This window comes from Mesocricetus auratus, unplaced genomic scaffold, assembly GCF_017639785.1.
Source record: "Mesocricetus auratus isolate SY011 unplaced genomic scaffold, BCM_Maur_2.0 Super-Scaffold_100007, whole genome shotgun sequence".
NCBI lineage: Eukaryota > Metazoa > Chordata > Mammalia > Rodentia > Cricetidae > Mesocricetus > Mesocricetus auratus.
In genome coordinates this window covers 54661425-54689123 of record NW_024429191.1, presented here as the reverse complement: position 1 = coordinate 54689123, position 27699 = coordinate 54661425, and the positions used below count along the sequence as shown (strand labels likewise).

At 44.0% G+C, this 27699-nt stretch overlaps 1 protein-coding gene across 4 annotated transcripts; it reads right to left on the bottom strand.

Moving 5' to 3' along the window:
- Positions 1-263: 263 nt before the first annotated feature.
- Positions 264-27643, bottom strand: Tlcd3a (TLC domain containing 3A). Of its 4 annotated transcripts, none has more exons than XM_040749164.1 (5): positions 27375-27643; positions 7138-7221; positions 4100-4301; positions 2499-2594; positions 264-1765 (listed from the first exon to the last, which is right to left on the bottom strand). In XM_040749164.1, exons 3-5 carry the CDS (start codon positions 4256-4258, stop codon positions 1496-1498), a joined length of 525 nt encoding a protein of 174 aa, XP_040605098.1. In that variant the 5' UTR covers positions 4259-4301; positions 7138-7221; positions 27375-27643; the 3' UTR covers positions 264-1495. The 4 variants fall into 4 exon arrangements, with proteins under 4 accessions (XP_040605098.1, XP_040605099.1, XP_005067440.1 ...); XM_040749165.1 differs by having other exon boundaries at positions 27427-27643; XM_005067383.4 differs by lacking the exon at positions 27375-27643 and adding an exon at positions 7490-7705.
- Positions 27644-27699: the final 56 nt, after the last annotated feature.

Here is a 27699-nt window from a genome sequence, read left to right as displayed (position 1 = left end):
CTTCCACCCTCCCAACTTCTAATTGGGATTCACCAGAGGAAGACAGACCTGAAGATATATATGAACACTGAGCTTGAACTCTGGGCACCTTCTGTGAATCCTTTGGTACCTTGAACCAACATGTTGGACTAAGGTATGAGTAAGACCTGCCTGGAAGTCAGTCCCATTCCATGATCAGACTAGGAACTACCCCACACAGCAGTCAGTCAAGCTGAGTCTCAGGATGTTGGAGGAAGTCAGAACCAATGCACTTAACAAACAAACAGAATTTAGTGCAATTTAATCACCATATGGATGACTTATGGATACACTGACAGTAAACAAAACATGAAACAGCATTTTTGTTGTTTTAAATGGCACCTATTAAAGACTGAGACTCCAAACTTGGAGACATAATCCTCCAGCCCTTTAAAAGTCCATGGACAGTGAATTATAAGGCACTTGTAGTGTTTTTGTTGCCACCTGAAAAAAAGTGTCAGCAGGTTCTCGCAAACCCAGCCTATTGTGAGGGAGATCAGTGCTATACCACATCCTACTGCACATAGCTACCACATTGGTCCACAGGACATGATCTAGCCACCTTGGCTGTTCTCATGTTCCCTAGTCTTCTGTGGCTAAATGGCTACACATTCAACACAGAAATGCGTCTCTTCAGGAAGTGCTAGAAGCAATGGCCTGGTTGAGACCTCAAGTGTTGGAGTGCAGATATCTATCCATTTTGAATGAAAAGGACAGTGTCAGAGTAGGATGACCCAGTAAACCACTACACAAGCCATCACTCCACTTTGTCCCTGTAGTTTTAGGCCAGCTTTCTGTGTAGACACAGGACACTGGGTGTGAGAAGCTACGCTAAAAAGGGAATAGTGTTGGTGACTGCTTGCAACAAGCTCACATTTGTGCTGTTGGTCTTTATACCAAGTCAGCCTGTAGAGGTGCTGGCCTCCTGACCGACTCAAGTGCTTCAGGTTCTCAGCCCTGCCTCTTGCCCATTGTCAGTGAGTCCTTCTGACTAGAAGTCAGTAGGATGAGAATTCATTGTTACACAGAAGAGAGGACCAGCGGCTGTCTAGTAAACAGTAAAAGAGTACACACCCACAATGGTTTTCTTAGTGTTGGAAAAATGATACTACTTCAAGAACCAAGCTGTTACTGGCTTCTGGCCCAGTATTGTGGATGCTGCCCTGAGTGGGGATGGCAGTGCTTCGCCTCCCAGAGCTCTTGACATACACAGGCCCAAGGAAGGCTCCTCAGGCTTGTATTAAAGCTACTTTGCTGCAGTGGAGGTTTGACAGGATCCAAGTTATCTCCAGGGGGAAAAAAAGTGCTGTTGTAAAAGGAGCAGGTTAGAAGGGGGAGGTAATGGGGATTTTTAAGAAAACCTCAAATCCAGAGGCTTATCAATATCCAGAAGGCAGAAGCAACCCAGGCACAATTTGGTCCTTGGAATACTGAGTAGAGGAGGCAGCTAGTGTGAATGCCTGACTTCTGAGAGTAATTAACCATCCTTTTTGGCTTTGGCAGTGTCAAAGAGCCGGGCTGCCTTCTTGCACAGCAGTGAGAACCAGTAGAGCTGGGGAGAGATGAGGATGGCATTGGCCACGTTGCAGTGTAAAGGGATATTAAATGGCACTCGGAGCAGGCTTAGTCCTTTGTGTTGGCCATAGGACCAGTACATGAAGGGAAAAAGAAGGATCCGGCAGAACAGAAAGGTGGACAGTGTGAGGAATCCGTTGACCTTATAAAGGAGGGTGTGCTGCTGCTTTAGCTGCAAAAGAAAAGGAAGGAGAATGCCAGGTCACCAAGAGAACGGTCATCAGTCACAGAACCCAGACTCACTATAGCCAAGCAGGTTCTTGTACGAGTCAAAGCCTATGGTGCTAGATTGCTTGGCACTTGGACACACACACACACAGGCACAATGCAGGTGTACAGGCCCATGCATGTGACCGCGGAGGCCAGAAGATGTTAGGTGTCATCCTCTCACTCTAGGGACAGGAGCTCTCACTGAACCCAGAGCTCACCTTTACAGATAGGCTGCACACTCAGCCATGCCTAGCTTTTACAAGAACCAAGCTATCGCTTGCTTCTGGCCCAGTATTACGGATGTTGCCCTGAGTGAGTGGAGGGAGATAACACTGCTTTGGTACAGGAAGCTGTCTTGCCCACTGAGCTGTCTCCTCAGCCACCATATACAGTCTCATGATTTTACCAAAAGTGATGCTGAATTTGACCTAAGCCATCCTCCTTATCCTTATAAGTGTATAAGAACAATGAATTAGATTATTGCCAGGAAAATAATGCAACAATTTGGGTACATGCTGCGTGTGCATGTGTATAACTTGGGCCGGATCAAAAGTCTCATCCACCTGGTTTGGATGATGACATAACATGTCAAAAGGTCTACTTTCCTAGCAGTAAGATCTCTACAAACCCCATCTCCAAAGGTAGCGTAGGATCTGTCCCCTCCTACTCACATCTGCTGTTTCACTTATACACACCTGAATCAAAACTCTGCCCAGCGACACAAACGGAGTACTCAGTTCTGCTGTGAAGATGCAGCCAACAAAGAAGTCTCCAAGTTCTCCCCGGAGCTTCTGCAGAGAGAAGAAAAGGGACTGAGATGTGGAGGCTAAGAAACTACTGGAAGGAAAATCCTAACTAGGGCTATAGGGAAAAGATAACCATGAGACCCTGAAAGGAGAAAAATGTTAACAGGCATGTGGCCATCCAGATAAAATATCCTGCTGCTTCCCTGGCAGTTACTTGGGGAGAATCCAAAGAAAAACGGAGATGGGTTCCCTGAGTCCTACAGCAGGCTTCATCTGATTTTAGTGACAAGCAGGAACTCTGTAGCCTGCTTGTGTATGTCAAAGGCACTGGGCCTGTTCAAACTCAAAAAAAGTATGTACTAGTAGTCAAAGTCCTTACCAAATGGAGAACCTTCTTTTCTTCTTCCTAAAATAGTAGCCTACCTGGTGGAACAATCTGATCAGTTAACACTGGGGTAAGAAAGCTTGGGGCAAAAAAGATGGTTCAACTGGTAAAGACAATGGTCTAGAAGCCTGACGACTTAAGTTTGACCCCCCCCAATATCACCTGTAGGACCCATATGGTAGCAGAACTGATTCTCAAGTTATCCCTTAACCTTCACACTTGTGCCCATATATATATACATATACAAATTAAACAAGAAAATAGGATGCTGGATGTGTTAGTGCATGCTTTTAATCTCAGCATTCAGAGATAGGAAGATTGAGAATAGCCTGGCCTTCATAGTGAGACCCTGTCTCAAAAAACTAAACAAATAGGGCTGGAAGGATGGCTCAGTTATTAAGAGCACTTGGTACTCTTCCACAGGATGAGTTTAGTTCCTAGCATCCATGTTAGGCATTTTAGAACTACCTGAATCTGGAACTGGAGAGATGGCTCAGCTGTTAAGAACTACCTGAATCTCTAGCTCCAAGGAATCTGATGCCACTTCTGACCTCTACATCTACTTAAATAAGATAAATAATCTCTAAAATAAAGAAATAATGTTGAAGCCTATTGGTGGTGCAGGCCTATAACTCCAGCTACATGGGAAGCTGAGGTAGGAGGACTACAAGTTCAAGACCAACTTGAGCAATTTAAGACTATTCCAGAAAATAAAGCTGGGGTACAGTTGAGTGGTAGACTGCTTTCCTAGCATGAGTGAGGTGCTAGTTTAATTCCTGGTACTGAAAAAATAAATAACAAGAGTTGAAACATAGCTCAGGGATTAAGAGCACTGGCTGCTCTTCCAGAGGACCCAGGTTCAAACCATCAGTAACTCCAGTTCCAAGGAATAGTTGGCCTCTGCAGCCTCCAGGCAAGCAAGTCCTATACAGACATACATGCAGGCAAAAACACTCATATGCACAGAATAGAAACAAATCTTTTAAAAATGCTGGCCAGGAGTCACAGACATTTCAGATGGTATGGCTTTCCTCCACACTTCTGTCAAAGACTGTACCCAATGAAGTAGTTAGCAGGAGGGCTCTCCAACTCTTCAGGAATGAAACAAGACACCCAGTTCAGTTACAGAATGGTTGACTGAGGCTGCTGTCCTGAGAGGCCATACCTGTGAAACAGGTACAAGGACAAACAGGATGACTGCATGATGTGTGACCATTAGGCGGTTTTCAATCAGGAAGTTTCGGAAAATGGTGGCACATCTGAGTTTCTGGTCCCTGGTTCGGCACCATTCGCAGAGGTACATGGCATAGCAGTCATAGATCATGTATGGAATCAAAAACCAAACATATTCTCTGGCAAGCCAGTGCCTAAAAGAAAGCATAGGGACAGCCTCTTAAAATAACCATGGATATCAGCCAGGCGTTGGTGGTACACGTCTTTAATTCCAGCACTGGGAAAGTAGATGCAGGCAGATCTCTGAGTTCAAAGAGGCCAGCCTGGTCTACAGAGTGAGTTCCAGGTCAGCCAGAACTGTTACACAGAGAAACCCTGTCTCAAATAAATAAATAGTAAAATAATCATGGATGTCAATGGTAAAGCTAGTCCCTTCACTGGCTCTCTTCAGTTCTGTTCTCAATTAGCTATTATTACTTTGAACACTTCACAATGAAGAGGGTGAGTCTATTAAGGAGAGTATCTCTAAATTACAAAGCAAATTCATGAGGGTCAAGGATAAAAAGCAGGAATGCATTCTGCCTGTATATATAGGTAGTTTGATGTAACTATTTGCCTGGCTCAGCTATGTAAGTAGACTTTAAACATTTTGATAGAAACTGACTTTGATGGAGATAAACTTCCAAATGATTCAGCAACTCCACCAAGGAACTGGTTTGGAAGGTGTTCTAAATCACAAGTCCAACCTTTCCAGTTTAACTCCTCAGTTGCTCAACAGTTGTGAGTTTCGGAGTTTAACTTCTAGTTCTACACATTTTCTCGTGCTTATCGATGTCCCATTGTAGACAGTTTGTAGGAAGCACTCCAGTCAAGTTATTTCCTTATCTATGGTTAACTCTGGGTCCCATTCATTCATAAAAATGTCTGGGACCAGCTAGATGGCCTAGTGAGTAAGACTAGCCTGATGACCCCTGAGTTCGATCTCTAGGACCCACATGGTGGAAGGAGAGAATCAGTTCCTGCAAGTTGTCCTCTTCTCTCCACAAGTACAACACAGTTTGGGTATGCACATGCACACATACATTAATAAATAAATTTACTTTAATTTTTTTAAAAGAAAAGTGTGTCTAGAAATGGACCTGGACTTCAAGGACCACATCACAGCTACTAAATATAAATACCAAGAGAGGCTGGAACAAAAGATGTCCATTTCCTGGCCTGATTTGGGGCATATATGTGTTCCTATTAACTTGCCCAGTAAGAATGAAACATTTGCTGAGCCAAAATGATGGTTTACTGTTCTAGCATACACAGGAAGGACTGTGCCTGTGCTTACCAACATCACACAAAAACTTCATATAAAGAGACATTTAAATTGGAGTCTGTCCTATGCTGAGGAGGATGAGATTCACTTAGTAAACTTTTGAGGAAACTCACTGAAAAACTACCTAACCATCAGGCCACCTGCAGTGCTTGTGAAGCACTCTATTCCCCAGAAAGTCTAAATCCACATCTATGATCCAATCTGTACTTGTCACCTTGTCTCAGGTGACTTCCCAAGGAGCCAGTCCACTGAAATGCAGCACCAGAATCTAGAGAGGGTGCCATGTGAGTCTGTTCCTGAATTAGCTCCACATTTATCACAGCACAACTCAATTAAAAACAGAATGGAATAGAGGCAAGTAAACAGGAATGGCACATATAATAAATACACTTGTAGGCAAACTGATCAGCCAGCTTCAGTCTGGGCCAAAAGATTCAAGACCTACTCTAATGCCCATCATTGGACTCGTTGCTTCTTAGAGCATTTTCAAGTAAAATAACTACCAAGAGCCAGGTGATACTGGCTCAATCCTTTAATCCCAGCGTTTGAGAGGCAGAGGCAGGTGGATCTGTGAGTTTGAGGCCAGCCTGGTCTAGAGAGCCAGTTCCAGGACAGCTAGGGTGTTACACAGAGAAACACTGTCTCAAAACACAAAAAACAAAAGCCTACCAAGAGCAGGTATTGTGGCCCACATCATAAATCCTAGCACTGAGGAGGCAGAGGCAGGCAGATCTCCATGAGTTCAAGGCCAATCCAAACTACATGAGACCCTGTCTCAAAAAGAAAAGACGTAAGAGAAAAACCATGAAATGGTGACAGCATGATCAAACCCAAGTAAGATCCCAGGTCACCAATGAGACAGTCTTGTTCTGATTTCCTCTTCCATCAGGGAAACAGGACATTGCAGGGTGGAAAATCAGGAAAGGCCACCCAACTTTCTTTGGATGTCTGCCTCTCACCCTTTACCTTCTCTGGAAGAAAAAGAGTGGTTCAAAGAGCCAAGTGGGAAGATAAATGATAAATATAAACATTTTGTTGTGGCGGCATATATCTGTTATTCTGCCCTTGGAAGACAGGTGGAGGACTGCCACAAGTTCCATGCTAGTCAGGTCTATAGAGAAAACACCACCACCACCTATGTTTAATCAGCCCATTCTGGTCTTATTTGTCTCACTGAAGCACCACAGAGGTCATTTTCCGGCCTGACTTTGGGACCAGAAACCTCTTCATTATCTTGAGCAAAAGAAAAGCAAGGGCATCATCTGCGGGGGAAAGGGAGGTGGCCTTCTGCTGTCAATAGACGGGGTTGGCTACAGTCACTGCTACTATCTCTGCTAAAGAACGTTCCAGAGGCTGAATCCAGTGAAAGCATTTAAAAGAACCAAAAGCCATACTCCTACTTATAAAGAGGGGCCGTCGGACCACACTGTCCTCTAACAGGACACTCTTTAGTCACGCTGAGTCTCTTACTATAGCATTTTTCCATTTTTCCTTGGTTCTCCTAAGCTGGGATATTGGAAGCAGCGAGAGGAAGGCACTACTTAGGGTGCTCAGGTTTTCCTACCAGGCAGTCACATACATCATAGCATGACAAAGAATAAGTTTGTAAGACACTACAATGTGAAAACGTTGGGGGGCGGGGTGGGGTGGGGTAGGGGAATCCCTCAGCCCGGGTATTTGTACTTCGACCTGGGATGGGACCTTACCTGTCTGAGACCACGTTACTGCAGGAGCAGATGATGGTGAGCCCCGCCCCGGTGGCCAGCACTGCCTGCACGGAGGACACCAGCCTGAGGTGGGGCACGGAAGAGAAACCAAAGAAAGCACTCTTACTCCAGGACTGTGGACAGCACAAAGCCCCAATCTCCAACCTGCCCCTCCCGGGCAGCCATGGCGTCGCGATGCCCCGAGTGGGGGCAGCAGGCGGGGAGACGCACACGGCCTTCCCGACCAGGCCCGCCCCGCACCGAGGGGCGCTTCCCGTCGCCCCCCTTTCCGCCCGCAGGCCCGGAGCGAAGGGCAGCGCCCCGCCAGAGCGGGCAGCCGGGCCCGCGGTACCTGGTGGCGACCGTCAGGCAGTCGTCGTCCGTCCATCCCGGCCGCGAGCGGCGCAGCGCCCAGCTGCTGAGCGCGAAGAGCCCCGGGAAGAAGAGCGCGCCGCTGGCCAGCGTCAGCAGCATGGGTGCGGGTGCGAGTGCGGCCGCTCGCTGCGCAGCGTGCTCGAGCTGGCGGCTCGGTGGCACGGCCCGCTCTCCCTATTTCTAACCTCCGCCCGCCCCGCCCGGCAGCAGCCACTCGGGCCCCGCCAGCACTGGCCGCCAGCCCGCGGCGCTCCCCCGCGTGACCAGCGCGCCGGCCGCGATAGGCGCGGGTCGGAGCTGGGGCGGGGTCTAGCCGCGAGGCTGCCGAGTCCCCTGTTTGTCACGGAGGTAGCGTGCAGGGGCCTCCCTGCAGGACGTGCACCCAGGCGCGATGTGCGCCACGGAGCCCACCCCTCTGGCCGGAGGATCGGGTGGGTTGTGGCCGTCTGCTCTCCTGCATCGAGCATCGTGTCTTCCAAAGGGAGTCCTAAATGGCCTTCCTGCCCATCAGGGAGTGGCTTCTCGGGAATCGCCAAGAATCCTTGAAAGCCTGCGTTCCCTCCCTCCCTGCTGTAATACTTGTAGACGACTTGACTTTGGGTCCAGATAGTACCCGAGTCTTGGTAACTGTGCTGAGGATGACAGCCGTGTCCTTATTTAACAGTTCTTGGGCTAGATGATCCCACTTTTGCTTAGCATCTTGAAACTCGCGCGACAAGTTCAGTCGTTTCAGTATCTCTGAGAAACGACTCTCTTAGGAGAGAAACTGCTTTGGTTTGTAACTTCTAACTTAAAGGTATGACTGTGTGGGAAGGAGCGGGTGGAAAGGTGGGTATTATGGTTCATTAATGCCCAGAACAATCGAAAGGTACTACAGGTCTCTTCAAATCACCAGCATGAAAAAATGCTATCCAAAGTCTCAGAGAGCTTTGGCAGGAACTGAGCTCAGCCTCTCTCAGTTGGGTCACGATTCCCTCAATTGTGGAATGAGGAGGAAGCTGAATACAAGCCCTTCAAGGCTTTTCCAACTATTAATTCTTGTGGTACTGGGACCTCTATAAAATAAATAGCAGATGGTTTCTGCTAGATGCCAATAAATTACCATTCAGTTAATGGTGTAAAAATATAGCAAACATAGCTGGGTGTTGGTGGCGCATGCCTTTAATCCCAGCACTCGGGAGGCAGAGGCAGGTGGGTCTCTGTGAGTTCGAGGCCAGCCTGGTCTATAGATCCAGTTCCAGGACAGCCTCCAAAACAATACAGAAAAACCCTGTCTCGAAAAACCAAATATATATATCAAACATACCTTTTGCTTGTTTCAATTTGTATATAATTGATTATTGAGTCTGAGATTTTCTTAACTTTAAAAGGTAATTTCCCTTTTTACTATTCTTACTATTACTGGGTTGTGAGCATTTGGGAGAAGACAACTCTTCATATCTCCCTGCATGTTGCTAATGTGAATTCAGTTGACATTAAGGTAGCAAGCTCAAAGAGAATCGGAGCTTTCATCAACTTTGGGCAGGCTGCATATTTGTTTCCCCAGTTGTTACCTAACATAAATGGTAAATGGAAAGGACTCTTTAGTTTGGGACCAGGGTGTCTTCACAAATAAGACTCTCATGTGAACAAAGAACATGTATCTTTAAACTTTCCATTCTCTCCAGAAAACATCTTTCTACATCCCATTTTCTATTCCCTATCCAAGCATTCTGGTCACCTCCAGCTCTTCCGGTGGCAAGTGGTTCTAAGTCCTCCCTACCTTGACTAAAAGAGATCAGCAACAAGTCACAAGCCAACAGCACCCAGTGGTCAGGACTGCCCTCCACCCAGGAAGCTAGCTGTCCCCTCAACTCCTAAGATGCCTCCATAAAATGAATGCAAAACAACAAATGCTTCATAGACAGTAATAGAAGAAAAATCAGTTTCCAACACTATGCCCAAGGGAGTCACCACAGTGTTTAGATCGATTTGCTATAAAGCCAACAAGCATTAATTTGAATTTGGCTTCCAGTGATCAAAGGGAAAATTATAAGCTGAACCAAAAGCACCAAGCCCTAAGGGAAGGGGAGGAGGGGGCACCAAACTATAAACAAAGAACAAATAAGTATGATTTTCAAATGCTGTTCATCCTTCAGAGGATTTCCCCCATGTTGTGTCTCTAACCCAGAGTCTTGCACTTGTCAGGCATGTGCTCAAGCACTGAGCTACACTCCACACCCACTTCAAGCCTTGTCAAACATTTCCTCCTCCACAAAGGCTTCCGTTTTCTTCCAGGCAGATTTATAAATTTATTTTTTAATGGTTTTTTTTCTCCTCAGACAGGGTCTTTCTAAAATGTAGCCCTGGCTAGCCTGGAACTCTCCATGTAGACCAGGCTGGGCTCAAACTCAAGAGATCTACCTGCCTCGACTCCCCAGAGTTGTCTTTGTATTTTATATCCCAAATTAAGCATGACACCTTTCAAGGGTTCAATAAATGTTATTTTTAAACTGTATGTTGAGAACTATACTATATGCTAGGCACCACATAAAACACTTTGTATGCATTAATTAAATCCTCAAACCTGTTACTGTGTGAGAGAAGGGAGGGGGGTGAGAGTCAGACCAGAGCAATTTAAAAGTTACTCCAGGTCACATTGCTGGCAGCAAAACTGGGATTGATTGAATTTAGTACCGTCTACCTTCAAGGTCAATGTGCTTGATGACTATATCTTTCAAACTTGATAATGGAGAGTAATACTCTTTCTCAATATGGTTTCAGAGTAATAACAACATAACTACTGTCCCTCATCGTTAACTTACATGTTTGAGTATTTGATATGGAGTTTATGGGCTCAAATGCTACTTTTTAAAAATGTGCCTATGTGTAGTGTATTTGTATGTGTGTAAGGATGTCCACATAACGTAGGCGTGCAGCCAGAGGAAGTACAGAGTCCTGCTCTATCACTGTCTGCTGCATTACTCCTTTGAGACAGAATCTCTCATTGAACCTGGAGTGAGGACAGCTGCCAGCAAGCCCAGTAATCCTGTTTCCACCTCCAATAGCCCCGGGGGTTAGAGGTGTCCATAGCCACACCAAGCTTTCTGTGTGTGTGCTGGGGATTCAAACTTAGGTCATCATGCTTGCACAGCAAGCACTCTTAGCCCCTGAGCTTTTCCCCCAGCCCTAATAGTAACACTAGAGGTAAACATATTATTAATTATTTTTTGTACACAAAGAAACCTCAATGTGGATGGGAAACTGACTCGCCACCCTGTGAAATGAAAGAACTCCAGTTAAAACCTGGACCTCCTAGCCGGGCGTTGGTGGTGCACGCCTTTAATCCCAGCACTCAGGAGGCAGAGTCAGGCGGATCTCTGTGAGTTCGAGGCCAGCCTGGTCTACAGAGCTAGTTCCGGGACAACCTCCAAAACAATACAGAGAAACCCTGTCTCGAAAAACAAAACAAACAAACAAACAAAAAAACCTGGACCTCCTGATTTGAGTCAGACATCAATTATGCAGGGTGGTGAGCTTGAAGTCCCAGCTCTGGAGAGGCAGGGCAAGCAGATCACTGGGACTTGCAGAACAATCAGAGAGCCCTGGGTCAATGAGAGAATCTACCTTAAAAACGCTGCTGAAAGGCACTTGAGGAATGACATTTGAGGTTGTCTTCTGGCCTCCACAGATACAGACTCCCTCCCTCTCTCTCTCCCTCTCCCTCTCTTGGCGGGAGTCTACCACCTAAGGTGTGGTCTTCCTTTTTGGATCTTGTAACCAGCTCCTCTGGGCTGCTTGCACATCATTAGCAGACAGGACACAGAGATTCTCCCCATGACTGCTTCCCAGGCAAAAACTGAAAATATCTGTTTCCTTGTGAAATGTTTTCAAATTCCCAGGTGACTACCATATATGTGCTGTGTGGGTTACTCCCCTTCATCAGAGAGATCAACTTCCTGTCCAGGAAAATGTTCCTACAAGGAAACTATTGAGATTCACACACAAATATCTTTATTTTGAAATCCAGAATGAGAACTTAGAGGCTTCATCCATTTATATGCTTTTTTTTGTTGTTTTGTTTTGTTTTGTAGCCCTGGCTGTCCTGGAACTCAGTCAGTAGACCAGGCTGGCATCAAACTCACATAGATTCACCTGTCTCTGCCTCCTGAGTGCTGGGATTAAAGACATGTGCTACCACTGTCTTCACATATCGTTTTAAAATCCTGACAGAGAACATGGAATCTTGGAGTCAGTTATTTTGTTTGGGGCCACATTTCTTTGTCACTTTGGGACTGATGAAGCAGAGACAGAGTAGAAAGGAGCACCAGATGAACTGATGGGGGGAGGCCAGGAAGATGATTGAGAGACCAAGTTGGGCTGAAGTGAGATGGCTCAGTGGTTAAGAGTACACACTGCTCTTGCAGAGAACCTGAGTTCAGTTTCCAGAACCTACATAGCACAGCTCACAACCATCTGTAACTCCAGGTGCAGCTCTTTTGGCCTCTGAGGGCACCTGCACTCACATGCATAAACACACACACACACACACACACACACAACTAAAAATAAAATATATCTTTTACATAGAGATGAAAATAGTTTTAGAGAATAAACCAAGATCTACCCCCAAGATAAGGGCAAACAGACACAGAAATAGTGATCCATAGAGTGACAATTACAACAGTTAACAAGAGAGAATGATGGAAGATACCAAGAAAGATGCAATGAGGCTTCCAAAAAGGAAGAAGGTGACAGCCTTTGGAGGACCATTGTTTCCTTTAGGTGAACACCCACAAAAGCCACATGGTAGAAATGAGGAGGTGACTTGCCATTAGAGCTGAAGGTGTGGCTAGGAAGAAATTAATCACCCTCTTCATAGTTTCTTCTGCACCCCGCACTCAATAAACAACAGATCAGCCTGTTGTTTGCATAGGTAGTGACTATCTGAGAGGAATTCATTGCAGACAGCACTGAGGCTGGGCTCAGAGAACTTGAGTCCTATCCTGGCTTTGCAACCAATTCATAAGCTGTGTGACGTAGAGAAAGCACTTCAGTTCCACCATAACGTGGGGAGGGGGGTCTACCTGCCTCAATGGGTGTCTTGGACAGTCAAGTGAGTCACGAATCAAAACTTCATGTTAAAGTATGTGCTGGGCACAACAAGGGATTATTGTTCCTAGCTGCCTGAAGCACAGTTCTCTGCTGTTAAACTTCTCAGTAAGTATTCTGGTTTGAGTGTGGAATACCATGAGCTCTTATGTGAAAGGCATGATACCCAGTGCAGTAATGTGGAGGGGTGGGGCCTCTGGCTCTGACCTCATCCAGGGATTAGTTCATTGATGGATTCAGAGCTTAATGGGCTGCTGAGTGTGTTGGGTGTGTTGAGAAATTTAGGAGGCAGGGTTTAGGTTTAAGGTCATCATAAGGATGTATTTTATCTGAACACGCACTCTCTCTCCTCCCCTCTCCTCCCCTTCCCTCCTTTCCCCTCCCTCTCCTCCCTCCCCTCTCCTCTGCCCTCCCCTCTTCTCATCTTCCCTTCCCCCCTCTGCACCCCCCCCAAATGAGCAGTTTTGTTCTGCTTTGTGCTCTCTGCCTCTCCAGAAGCCCAACACAGTAGTCCCCAATGACCATGAATGGAAACTCTGAAACTGTGAGCCAACCTGAACCCTCCTGCAGGCTTTGCCTTGACCTTTCTGGGGTTTTGTTTTTCACAGTGACAGAAAGCTGACTAACATAATAAGCACCTGTTAGATTGCAGATGCCTTTGACTAGCCTTAACTAGCCTAAACCAGTTCCAGATTTCAGCTTTCCTGGGTTCTATCCTGTCTATTTACAAAAGCAAATTGAGTTCTCTAGGAAGCACAGTCACACCCCAAGTACATGGTTTCTGCACACAGTGTCCACAGTCACACATCACAGGGCAGTCTTTTCTCTTGGGCGCCATGATACTGATCCTGGCAATAAAACCATAATGTACACAAAGAGTTGATTATAAAGCGCTTGCCTTTGTATACTATTTATTTTTGAGGACTTTTACAATGATAACCTTAGGATGTTGATCCTCCAAGGGGAAAAGAAGGCCATAAATTTGAAGGAGAGTGAGGAGGGATCTATAGAAGGATTTGGAGGGAAGAAAGGAGGGGGAGAAATGTAATTAGATTATAATCCTGCCCTCCCAATACAGACATTAGATTGTCTGTAGGTCACAGTTATCTAAAAACAAGCACTTCTAAATTCATGTTTTAAAACTATTCAAGGATATGGAGCCATTAGGGAAATTACCGTGAAAGGAGGAGAGCCAGAAAATCCCTATGCACAAATTCGGCTGCCTTCTGAGTAAGAAATAAGATCAGCAAGATTTGATATCTTCACTTCTCACAGGGAACTCTACAACAGAGTGATGGTTTGCTTAAGTAGGATGACTTTTGTACTGTTTTCTGATTATAAAGTGAATTATATTAAAAAATAAAACATGTCCATTACAGATAATAATAATCACAAATAATAATGCCATATTTTGGTGGGATTCTCTGCAATCATCTTCATTTAGTTTTTGAGATAAAATTTCACTATGTTGCTTTGGCTGGTCTGGAACTCACTATGTAGACTAGGCTGGCTTCAAACTCATAGAGATCCACCTACCTTTACCTCTTGAGTGTTGGGATTTAAATCAAGTGATAAGATGAAAGGCATGTGCTACCATGTTCAGCCAATGCTTGCATTTGGTACAAACCTCACTGAAATAATGTTTTAAATTAGAATACTAATACTTGTAAGTAGTTCCAATATTAAAATTTCACAAACTTCATTTTTAATAAATCATAAGCAATTTGAAATTTTATTTTAATTACTATAACTTCTCTTTCAAAGAGAAGAGACTGTTTCCACTTTTCTTTTCTGTTGTTATTTTTGAGTAAGGTCTCACTATGTTTCCTTGGCTGTCCTAGAACTTGCTCAATCCCTCCCATCCATCTGCCCTTATTTCCTAAGTATTGTCTGTTTTTGTGTTTGTTTCTTTTGTATGTGTTTATTTTTTGTCTTTTACTTTTAAAGAAAGTATTTCCTTTTTGAGTATATATGGAGGAGGCAGAGGTCATCCCTCTGGTAGTGTCTTTTTGAAACAGGGATCTCTCTTTGAGATTCAGGGCTTGCTGTTAGGCTAGGCTGGAGAGGTGTCTGCCTACCTCTACCTTTCCAGTTCTGAGATTTTAAGTGTGTACCAGATACCTGTTTTTTTTTTTCTTTTCTTTTTTTCCATAGCCCCAGCTGTCCTGGAACTAGCTCTTGTAGACCAGGCTGGTCTTGAACTCACAGAGATCCACCTGCCTCTGCCTCCTGAGTGCTGGGATTAAAGGCATGCACCACTACCCATGTCGTAGGAGAAACTTTTATGGAGACGAAACTATTTCAGGTGACCTTTCATGCTTCAGACCACATTTAATGGCTAACAGAACTTCACACCATACAACATATAGGCAGAGGCAAGCAGATTTTTGTGAGTTCAAGACCCGCCTGATATACATATATTGAGTTTCAGGACAGCCAGGGCTACATAGAGACACCTTGTCTCAAAAAACAAAAAACAGTATAAAACAGTCTAGGTATGGCAGTACACACTTATAATTCCAGCACTTGGTAAGCAGAAGCAGGAGGATCAGTATTTGGGGGGGCAGATTATAATCTAATTACATTTCTCCCCCTCCTTTCTTCCCTCCAAATCCTTCTATAGATCCCTCCTCACTCTCCTTCAAATTTATGGCCTCCTTTTCCTCTTGGAGGATCAAAATCCTAAGGTTATCATTGGCTACATGTTAAGTTGAAGACTAGCCTAAGGTACCTTAGATACTGACCCACCCCCCATGCATACAAATACCATATGTATGTATATAATAGCTAGTTTTAGGTCTAAAAATATGCAAGATTTATATGAAAGCAACTGTATAACTTTACCAAATACATGAATGCCTGAGCAAATAGAGTGTGCTCCTATAATGGGAGATTCAATGTCATAAACATTGATTTCCCCTAAATTGATATATACTCAATGTCATCTCAAAACCCAACTTTTGCAAATTAGAGATAATTTTTTAAAAGCCAAGAAATACTTGAATTGACTAAAAGGGCATGGGGAAAGGGAAGGAGTTTTGTTATACTTTATCAAAACATTCCTCAGTAAATCAATTGAAACAGTAAGGAAGAAGCAAAGACATCAGGGAACAAGACAGTCTTTTTTTTTTTTTTTTTTTGGTTTTCGAGACAGGGTTTCTCTGTAGTTTTTGGAGGCTGTCCTGGAACTCACTCTGTAGACCAGGCTGGCCTCGAACTCACAGAGATCCGCCTGCCTCTGCCTCCCGAGTGCTGGGATTAAAGGCGTGCGCCACCAACGCCCGGCTAAGACAGTCTTGAATTATTGCTGATTTTTCTTTTTTGAGACAAGTCTGTGTATCACAGGGTAGCCTCCAACTCACTATGTAGTTGAGAATGATCTTGAACTTGTCATCCTCCAGCCTCTGCCCAGGATCACAGGCTGCCCCCACCAGGTTTCAGGCCATCACTACCAGCTGAGTTACATCTCTAGTCCTGGGTTTTTGTTTGTTTTGTTTTGTTTGAGACAGGATCTCAAGTGGCCCAGGTTGGCCTTGAATTTACTGTGTAACTTTAAACTCTTGATCTTTCTACCTTCACATCCTGAATGTTGGGATTACAGGCATGCTATGCTATATTCAGTTGATGGGGTCCTGAGGACTGGACTCAGAGTCTTGTACAATACATGCATGCCAGTATTCTACCAACTAAGTTACAACCCCAGGCCAAAATTTATTGTGGCAAGTATGTCAGAACTAGCAAGAAAACTAAGCTGGGTGTTGGTGATGCACGTCTTTTAATCCTAGCACTCGGGAGGCAGAGGCAGGTGGATCCTTGTGAGTTTGAGGCCAGCCTGATCTACAGAGCAAGTGTCAGGATAGGCTCCAAAGCTACACAGAGACACCTTATCTTGAAAAACAAACAAAAAACAAAAACCAAACAAACAAACAAAAACTAGCAAGCAAACTAAAGAACTACTGATTCTAAAATTAGAAGTTGAATTTATTTGTTTGACACATAGTTTCACTCTGTATCCCAGGCTGGCCCTCCTGCCTTGGCCTCTGAGGTGCTGGAATTATGGTATGAGCCACCATACAGGGCACATTTATGTGGTATCAGGGATTGAACATGGGCCTTGTGTACACTAAGCAATTGAGCTATGGCCTCAGCTCTAGAAGCTGACTAATCCATCATAACTCATGGACCCTAGGGCCTCCAAATGTGCACTCATTGGTGACTACAGTAAGGACTAAGATGAGGCCATATTAGATTAAAGTGGAACATACCCTAGAAATTATTAGCCCGAGTCTCCTTATAACAGACAGGACTCACAAAGACAGGCAGACAGGAATGGGAAGGTGGAATGAGAGTAGAGCTGACTCTGTAAGCAGAGAGGCCCAGGACAGCTGGTGGCCACCCGAGGCGGGGAGGAAGACATGGGAAGATGTCTCCCTCAGAGCCTCAAGATGGAGCCAGTCCTCCCACAAGCTGTTTGAAGGATCTGATCTCTAGAACTGTGAGAAAATGTCTGTTGTGAGCTCCCCAGCCATGGCAATGTATTGTGCCAGCTCTAGGAAACAAACACAACCCTGCCACACACTAGGCAAGAAACATGTTTTAGGTGTTTTAAACATTAAACACTCTAAAGGCAGTGGAAGAAATGTCAAAGATTTTTTTTATAACTTATAGGCTTGAGAAAAATTTCCCAAGAAAAACATAAAATCCAGATGTGACAGAGAGTAGGATGAACAGATCTGTACACATCTAAAAATCAAACAATGGGTCAGGGAGATGGCTCAGCTGTTTAACGTGTTTGACACCAAGCCGGGCAACCTGAATTCCATCCCCAGGACCCACATGGTGGCACAAGAAACATCCCCCACGTAGCTGGGCATTGGTGGTGCACGCCTTAAATCCCAGCACTTGGGAGGCAGAGGCAGGTGGATCTCTGTGAGTTTGAGACCAGACTGGTCTATGAGAGCTAGTTTCAGGACAGCCTCCAAAGCCACAGAGAAACCCTGTCTCGAAAAACCAAGAAAAAAAAAAAAACATCCCCCACAACTGATTCCTCTACACACACACACACACACACACACACACACACACACACACACACACACACACATAAATAGCTTTCAAAAATTTTACAAATAATTATCCAAATTATAAAGACCGGAAATAAAGAAATACAAACAGGCTGATACAAACTTTATAATATTTAAATAATCAATACTATCTGGTATGCTAAGGATTAAAAGATAGAGACATTTTTTTTTTTTGGTTTTTACGAGACAGGGTGAGACATTCTTTTATAGTGCTAGTGTAAAATAAATATGTACTAAAAGGGTGTTTGTGCCAGGCCAGTGGTATATACTTATAATTCCAGCAGCACTTAGGAGGCTGAGACAGGAGGATCATGGGCTACATAGTAAGGCCTTGTTTCAAAACATACAAAAAAATATTGCTATAGCAGCAAAAATATTTTAAAACTCTAAATAACTAGTAACATGATACTTAAATATCTTGCAGTATGTTCTCACTATGGAATATATATATATATATATTAATTGTGGATATTAAAAAGAACTGTGGATGGGGTATACCTCTGGTACAATGCTCATGTAGCATACATGAGATTCTGGGTTCCATCTTCTCCAGTGGGAAGGTGAAAGAGAGAGAGAGACAGAGAGACACAGAGATACAGAGACAGAGACACACAGACAGACAGATTGACTGACTGACTAGGCCAACTATACAGAGAAGGATTTCCAGAATATACTAAGGGGGAAAAGATGGATGAGGACAAATTACTGAACAATAAACACAATGCAATATAATTTGTGACTATAGTAGTTAAATGTGATGGGTGCATACTGTAGTGTATAATCATACAGGGCTCACCAGGAAGAACATCTTAAGTGCCGACAGCATTTGCCTCTGCAGAAGGCTGCCCAAGTGCTGTTTCTGAGTGTGCATATGTGGTGGTAGAATAAAAGATGATTTCTGCATTTTCTCCTTTTACTTCCGTGTCCTATGAGTTTTTCTAATAAAGGTGACTTACTGTTTATTACATATGTAGAAGGGGAGAATTTAATAAGCACCTAGAAGTGATGGGCTAATTGTTAACCTAGAGGAATGTTGGAAAACACTGGTATCATGTGTGCATGTTTTAAAATCAAGTTAGAAAATAGGCTTTAGGCCGGGCGTTGGTGGTGCACGCCTTTAATCCCAGCACTCGGGAGGCAGAGGCAGGCGGATCTCTGTGAGTTCGAGGCCAGCCTGGTCTACGAGAGCTAGTTCCAGGACAGCCTCCAAAGCCATAGAGAAACCCTGTCTTGAAAAACCAAAAAAAAAAAAAAAAAAAAAAAAAGAAAATAGGCTTTAGTGCTTCCAGAATAGACACATGCATATCACTCGCTTTTGCCAACCATGAGGGTCTCAGCGTTTTCTGAAGTGTGAAAACATCATATTATGTGCCTACACAGCAATTGTTCTGAATTTTCCAAGAAGACTGTAATAGGATACTGCAGTCCAAAGAGGGAAAGTACTCAGACAGTCACATAGCCCCTCATTTTATTAGCCTGTTTTGTCTCCAGCACTATGGTAAAGACTAAGGAATAATATACATGGAAACAAGTAGTCATGCACTAAATACTGTCTGCACCCACACTATTGTATTGCTCCCAAACCATTTGCTATTGAATAGTGTAGTGTGCTATCAATCTGTCTATAAGCTGCTAAACTCTAAACACAACATGTTGAGTGTGCAAGGCAAGGCAAAGGCAGTGAGAGCAAAGAAAAACTCAGAAGCAAAATGAAGATTTTTATAGGTTGTTGAGATTATGCGACTGTCATGAAGGAGCAAAGTCCATGTTTTCTGATAATAAAGGTTTAGAAACTAAGTATGGATGTGAGAATGGCCTCTTTCTTTCTTTTTTTTCTTTTTGAGAAGGCATCTCATGTAGCCCAGGCTGGCCTCAAATCCACTCTGTAGCTAAGGGTGACCTAGGACTTCTGATCTTCCTGCCTCTACTCAGATTACAGGCCTACATCACAATGCTTGGCTTTTTGGGGGTGCTGGGGATTGGACATGGCTCAAGGAACAAATGCATTATAATCCAGTAGGCATTGAGCTGGAAACATAGCTCTGGTGACGGTGTTTCCCTAGTTCTGCACAAATATCTGGATCCCATCTCCAGCATTCCATAAAACAGGATGTAGAAGTGCACACCAGTAATTACAGCACTTGGCAGAAGGTAAAGGTAGGAAGTCCAATGTCACCCCCAGCTCCATGAGGAGTCTGAAGCCAGCCTAGGTACATGAGATACTATGATTTATTTACTTTTCTTTTTGTTGTTTTTAAATAATCCATCAGATAGAAAAAGAGCCAATGAAACAGAAAAGAAGGCCTGAAATAGCCATAGTACTGGTAAGAAATTTAAGGGCTGGTTGGTTTGTTTGCTATTGGGAGATAGAACCCAGGGCCTCATGCATGCTTGTCAAGCACTCTACCACTGAGCTACCTCATCAGCTGAGCTACCAGCCCAGCCTGTAAGTGGTTTTTGTAGAAGAAATAACTGGCAGCTATACTGCAATGATTATACTCATTAACATCAACTTTATGAAGCAAGTGTTTTTATACTTATCAGTGTACAACTTGTACAAATGGGGCAGTCACTCATTCTCATCTATACAACTGTCACTTGATTGAGCAAATGATAGCATCGTGGAAAGTGATCCCAGTGTAGCCAATGGGAAGGTGAAGTTTGAAGCATCTGGGAGCTTGCATATATGCATGACTGAGTGCCTCTGCTGTGACCGTGGGAATGGGAACTACTGAGGTTAACTGGAGATTATGGTCTGCTTTGCAAGAATGGGCTTGCACAGTGAGCCAAAGTACCAACCAAAACAAAACTGGTGTCTAGGATATAGGGAACATTTGGCACCATCCAAATGTCAATCAAAACAAATGCCAAGATGTTACAGTAGATTCAAGAATAAGGGACAGGGGGTTGGGGATTTAGCTCAGTGGTAGAGCGCTTGCCTAGCAAGCGCAAGGTCCTGGGTTCGGTCCTCAGCTCTGGAAAAAAAAAAAAAGACAAAAAAGAATGAGGGGCAGAAATGACAAGTCATGCACTAAAATAGCTGGTAAAGAAGCACCAAGAGATTGACTGGGTGTGATGAGTTGGGCATGATGGCTCACACCTTTAACTCCAGCATTTAGGAGGAAGAGGCAGGCAGATCTCTCTGAGTTCAAGGACTACTTAGTGAGTTCCAGGACAGCCAGGGTTACATAGTGAGACCTGTCTTTAAAATAAAAACAAAAACAAAAAAAGGAAGAAGAGGAAAAAGAAGCATCATCAAGAGAAGGTTGAAGAGACGACTCAGAAGTTAAGAGCCCTGGCTACTCTTCCAAAATACCCTGAGTTCAATACCCAGCACCCACATGGTGGCTCACAAAGGTCTGTAACGCTAATTCTAGGGGATCTGATGCCCCCTTCTGGCCAGTTCTGCTACTATATGCACATACAAACATGCAGGCAAAACATCCATAGACATAAAAATAAAACAAAAAAAATTTTAAAGCACCAATTGAGAATAAGATTTGGCATAAGAACTAAACTATGGTATATTCTTATTCTTTTTTTTTTTTGATTGTTTGCTTTTGTTTTCAAAACATGGTTTCTCTGTGCACCCTGGCTATTCAGGAACTTGCTCTGTAGACCACCAGGCTAGCTACAACTGAGAGCTCTGCCAGCCTCTTCCTCCTGAATGCTGGGATTCAAGGTTCGGGCCTGGCTCAATATAATCTTCTACTACACGATGGTCGAAGAAAACTGGGTGAGGTGGTACAAGCCTGTTTTCCAGGATGGGAAGGATTGTGGATTTGTGCCAGCCTGGGCTACATATCAAATTGAAGGCTAGGCTAAGCAATATGGTCAGATCCTGCTCCATACAAAACAAAACAAAACAAAACAAAATGCTAATATAACCAAAGGCCACACCCCCACCCCATTTCTAAAATGATTCTTAGGGTTCTTAAGCACAATCGCACTTGGTTCAGTCATTATGGGTGGCAAAACCTTCACAGAGATCCACCTGCCTCTCTCTGGCATTCTGGGATTAAAGGTGTATATCACTTACCCAAAGAGAAGGAGGTGCCATAAACAATAGGCATAAACCAGATAATTTCAACATCCTGTAACTTATTTGTTTGTTGTAGTGCTGGGGATCAAACCTTTAGGAAGTTATAAAGAAGGGAACGGAAATGGAATAACGAGTCTTAGTTGAGCCTAGTGGTACAGGACTGTAATTCCAAATACTCCAGGGGGTGAGGTAGAAAGACCACAAGTTCAAGGTTAGCCTGGGTTGTAGAGTGAGACCAAGGCCAGCCTGGCAAATTAATGAGACCCTGTCTTAAAATAAAAAGTAAATACAGGGTTGAGGTATAGCTCCATAACAGAGAAGTTGCCTGGCATGCATCAGGCTCTGGGTTTAATCCCCAGGGTAGAAACTGGGGCTCCCTCTCCCTCTGTGTGCCTGTGTTTGGAAAGTGTGTATGCAGTATGCAGTATGCAGTATGCAGTATGCACATGGGGACCAGCTGAGGACTTTGGGTGGCCTGCTCTATCACTTTCTGCCTTCTTACCTTGAGACACGATCTCTCACGGAAAAGAAGCTTGGCATTTCATCTAGGCTGGCTAGCCATCGAACCCTCAACTTCCCTGCCCCATCCCACCATGCTGTTACTGGCATGGCAGTCATGCCCAGCTTTTTCCATGGGTGCTGGGGATTTGAACTCAGGTCCTCATGCTTGCATAGCAAGCGCTCTTACTCACTGAGCTATCACCCCAATCCAAGACCCTGTCCTGATCTTATAAAAATAACAGTCTACTCACTACATTAGAGTGCAACTCCCTCAAAACAGTGAGTGTTAGAAACAGCAAATTGCTGGAAAAGGGTGAAACTTAGCTCACCAGATCTCACTAGCAAAGGCTGTCCAAATCACTTCCTGTATCCTTAACACTACTTTCTATTGGCACAGCAAGAAATATTATGGGGATCCCTTGTTAGGGATTTCTGTTATCTTCCTACCTCACTCTTAATGTTTTCTCAGAGATGGATCACAAACAGTTCCCTCACATCCTGCTAGACCACCCCCTGTATCTGTGTCTTTTGAGATAAAACCTCACTATGTAGTTCAGATGAAGCTCAAATCACCATCTTCCTACCTGAACCTCCCAAGTACTAACGGAGATTACATGTGTGTGCCATCACACCTAGCTTCCAAGCACACATCAAAGGGTATGTTCCTCAAGATTTAGTTTTGCTTCATTTGTCTTATGTATCCAAGATTGCTTTAAATTCAATATGTAGCTGAAAGTGATCTTTAACTTCTAATCCTCCTGCTTCCACCTCCCAAATGCTGGGATTACAGTCATGGACCAGCACATTCAGTGTATGCTGGGCTAGGAATCAAACCCAGAGCTTTGTGCATGCTATGTAGCACTCCACCAACTGAGCTACACCTCCAACACCTCCAGTTCTTTTACTTCAGTCTTAGAGGTTGAGCATATACCTTATGTGTGGGATTTCATGGCATTAAGTAAGTTCTCTATAAAATCTTGTATCACCTGTACACCATGCTACAGAATAACAGGAAATTATTTTTAACAACCAAGTTCATTTGGGAGACTATCACAAGCTCATTTTCATATACAAATCCCTCTTACCTATAAATGTCCACAGTATACTTATATTAAAAGCATATCATCTGTTTTTCTCCAGCCAAAGGTACCTCCTTCTTTGCCTATTATAAACAGCTTGGCCTGTCATTGATTATCCTAATGCATTAAAAAAAACTTTTCTTGTTAACATTTATTTAGTGTGTGTGTGTGTGTGTGTGTGTGTGTGAGTGAGAAGATGGCAATTTGAGTTCCTTGAATTGCATGCCAAGACCTTATTCAGTGGATTAACAGGTCATCAGGAACTGTGTGCAGTCTGTCTCTGAAGAAATGTAAGAGTGAGATGGAGGAAAGCTGTGGGAATTGATTCTTCCTTTTATCATGTGGGTGGTGTCAGGGACTTAGGTCATTAGGCTTAGTGGCAAGTGTCTTTCCTGCTGAGTCATCAAGCCAGACAACGCACTTTTTTTTTTCTTCCCCAAGACAGGGCTTCTGTAGCTTTGGAGCCTGTCCTACAACTCACTCTGTAGACCAGGCTGGCCATCTGTCTCTGCCCCCCAAGTGCTGGGATTAAAGGCATGCACCACCACTGCTCAGCCACAATGCCTGCTTTTTTTTTTGTACTATACAAACCCCCTAAGCTGAACTTGCATTTAATATTACTATTAATAATGGAGTTGGGAGCTTCAGAAGGAAGAAGTTTTGAGTGGTAGCAGATAGTACTCACTGACAATGGATACAAAGGAAAAGGACAACAGAAATAACCACTGGACATGATCACTTTGGTTCTAGAATCTCTGTAACAATATAGGCAGCTCAGAAACAGAGAAAGGAAACCAGAGGGGCAAGCGTTGATGGCAGCAGTGCACCTGATGTGACCACTCCTCTGCCTCTACCTGCAAAGGCTATCCTTTTCCTTATGACAGCTCTCAACACTAAAGCATCTGGCTCCACCCAGTTCTCTAGCATCTACTTGTACCACTCTGCCCTTGACTTTCAAAACCCTATGTCCTAGCCAGGTCTTTTCTTCCTCACGGCTCTGCACACACTATTACTTTCGTTTGTCATCCCTTCTCTTCCGCATTGCTTCAGCTTCCGAAAAGAAAGCTCCCCCAGTGGCATCCACACCCATGATCTCTTACTACATCTCTCAGTGCTCCCTGACCTTGTCTGGCTTTGGACTCATACTATCTCCTTACAAGCAGTTAGCTCTGTGGTGGCAGAAATTTGGTGTATCTGGTTCTTTGCTGAGCTCAGCACCCAGACTAGCTGCCTGTCACCAGCAAGAACAGCTGTTGAATATAGTTACTGAATAAGTGGCAGAAACACCTAGCCATAGGATCTAGGTTGTTTTGTTTGTTTGAACCAGCTTTCCATTCCCTCAACTGTTAAATTGGGATTATGGTAATTACAAACCTCAGAATTGCTCTGTGGATTAAGAATCAAGGTATGTAGTATGCTTGGTATGTGCATGACATATATAGTAAGTGTTAGGAAACATTAGCAGTTATCGTCATCAAAAAGAAACTCTCTGAGTATCCGAAACTCTTAAACACTGTTGGTAGGTATAAGCATAATACCCTTATAATTGTAAACACAAATAGATCATACCACTTAGCAATCTTACTTCAAGGTATACACCTAAGTGAATGGAAAACTTATACAAAAATGTAGACAGGAATGTTTATAGCAGCTTTATTCATAACTCCTTAGAACTGAAAACAACCCAAATGTTTTTAAATAAGTGAGTAGATAAGTCAATGGAGTACTACAGAGCAAGAAACAAACTGATGACACAAGTAATAACATGGTGAATCACAAATCCATTATGCTAAGTGAGAGAAGAAAGACTGACATACTGTATTATTCCATTTAAAGGAGTTTATATGACATTCTGGAAAAACCAAAACTCTAAGACTAAAGCTCAGGCCAGTGGTTTTCAGATAACAGTGGATGTGAAGAAAAGTGGGGGGGGGGGGGTGATGGAAATGTCCTGATTGGATTGTGGTGTGCTTGCGTGACTATATGCATTTATCAAAGCTCATGGCACTGGAAACCGAAAAGGGCTAATTTTACTGTATGCAAATTATATCTAATTTACAATAGAAAAATAAAACAATAGATAAAATTGCATTTTCTTTTAGGAATGGTACACAAGGTTTCCTTCCTTTCTCTTTCTACTCACTGTATCCCCTTTCATCTTTCTGTTTTACTTTATTTCTAAATTTCTTAATTTTGTGTGTATGGGTGTTTTGCCTACATGTACATCTGTGCATGGTGTCCAAGAGGTCATAAAAGGTGCTGGATTCCTTGGAACTGGAGTTACAGACCATTGTGAGCCACCATGTGGGTGGTGGGAACTGGAACCGCTCCTATGGGAGAGCAGCCAGTGCTCTTAACTGCTGAGTCATTTCTCCAGCCTCTTTATTTTTTTTTCAAGACAGGGTTTCTCTGTGTAGCCCTGGCTGTCTTGGAACACATTCTATAGGCCAGGCTGGCCTCCAACTCACAGAGATCCTCCTGCCTGTCTCCCACATGCTGGGATTAAAGGCATTTGCATTCGCTACTACCCCTCCCCCTTTATCTTTTAATTATGTATATGTGTGTGTCTGCCTCACGTGTGTGTGGTTGCTCTTGGAGGACAGAAGAGGATGTTCTGTGCCTCGGAGCTGGAGTTACGTGTGGTTGTGAGCTGTGCAGTGAAGGCCCTGGGAACTGAACTCAGATCCTGGGTCCTCTGGAAGAACAGAGTGCACTTTTAACTGCTGAGTCATCTCTCCGGCCTTTGGTTTTGATTTTTGAGTTTCACCACATAGTCCAGCTGGCCTCCAACTCTCCATCTTTCCACTTCCGTTTTCCAGAGTATAGGCATGTGCTACCACATCTTATGTTTTCTGATAATAAAGACTGACACATAAAGTTTCTAATAATACTATATGCTCATTTTAGACATGTGGGAGCATGCAGAAAAAATATTTCCTTGTCATTGACTTTTGGTTGAGACAGGGTCTCATGTAGCCCAGGCTGGCCTCAAACTCACTATGTGGTTGAGGTTAGCCTTAAAATCCTTGTCCTCCAGCCTCCATCTTCTAAGTGCTGGGATTATAGGCTAGTGTCATCACAACAAGCCAGTTTTGCTTTCAGAAATATACAGTCTTCTTTCCAAAACACAATTGTGTACACTCCCATGTCATTCAATAATTTTCAAAACCATAATTTTATGAATCAATAATATATATACATATATGTATATGTATGTATGTGTGTATGTGTGTGTGTGTGTGTGTGTGTGTGTGTGTATGTGTGTGTGTGCCAAAAGTGCGGAGGTCAGAGGACAACTTTCAGGAGTCAGGACTCTCTTTCCACCATGTGGTTCTGGGATGAATTCAGGCATGAGGCTTGGGAGCAAGCGTTCTACTGGCTGAACCATCTCGTTGATCCCACACCCTCCTCCTGCAATTTATATTTTTAAGTATTTCTTTGTTGCTAAAAATTACATTGCTCACACAATTTTTTTGCAAAACTAAAACTACAATAAAGTTCCATCCCCAACACTGCCACATTTTTTAAATGAAAAAAGCAGAAAAAAATATATATATCCCTGAAGCAATTTTGAAACATAATAGAAGTTCAGCAGGGCCAGAGAGAGACTCCTCTATAGAGGGTTTCACAACGTTGAACTGGTAAGGCAACCTTCCCTTGGCTACAACTCCCTTATTGTTCAGGTTATTGCTGGAAAAGTGGTTCCACAGGGTGATCTGGCTCCTGTCTTTGTGATGCACCAGGCTACACATCCTAACATTTCCTGTACTACCAGCTTATATTTGCATAGTACTTCCAATATTTAATGCTCACCCCATCTAACGTAGCCTAAGCAGGGCAGATGGGAGTACTTTGTTCAAGATCGTAGGCTTATCAGGAGTGTAAACACGGATGTACAGCCCGGATATTATTCGATCTTCAAAAACACTTTCTAGCATTGGGTCGCTTTGTCCCCCAACCCCCACCCTAGCAAGGAGGCTTCGGACATCTCTGCTCAGTGGATCCTTATCTAAGGAGCAGACGCTCTCCCAGCCTTCACATGTCCTTGGCAACACTGTCACTTACCAGCTGGGGTCATTTCACTCCCGATGGCAGGGGGACACATACTGACCCTTACCAAGGAGGCCCAGCGTGCGGGTGGCACTGTGACTCCGTGGCCCGCGGGGCTTGCTGCCCATCCGTCGCGACACTGTCGGGGTTGCCGCTCTCTGGGGCGCTCCCGCGGCACAAAGGCGCCGGTTGGGGGACGCGCCCTGGGTGAGGGGGAGAGGCCCTCCACCGGCTTAAGGACTGGCAACGGGCGACCAGAGAACCTGAGGTTAAGGGCTGCCTGAGGACAGTCCCGGGACTTGACAGCCATGTCTCCAGAGGTCAGTCCTCCGCTATCCCA

Excerpts from the sequence above, each read along its gene's own strand:
- Tlcd3a (XM_005067383.4), bottom strand. The coding sequence starts at position 7,611 with ATGCTGCTGACGCTGGCCAGCGGCGCGCTCTTCTTCCCGGGGCTCTTC. Across the intron at positions 2,595-4,099 it reads TCCTTGTACCTGTTTCACAG|AAGCTCCGGGGAGAACTTGG; the intron begins GTATGGCCTCTC and ends TTCTCTCTGCAG. Across the intron at positions 1,766-2,498 it reads TGGGCAGAGTTTTGATTCAG|CTAAAGCAGCAGCACACCCT; the intron begins GTGTGTATAAGT and ends TTTCTTTTGCAG.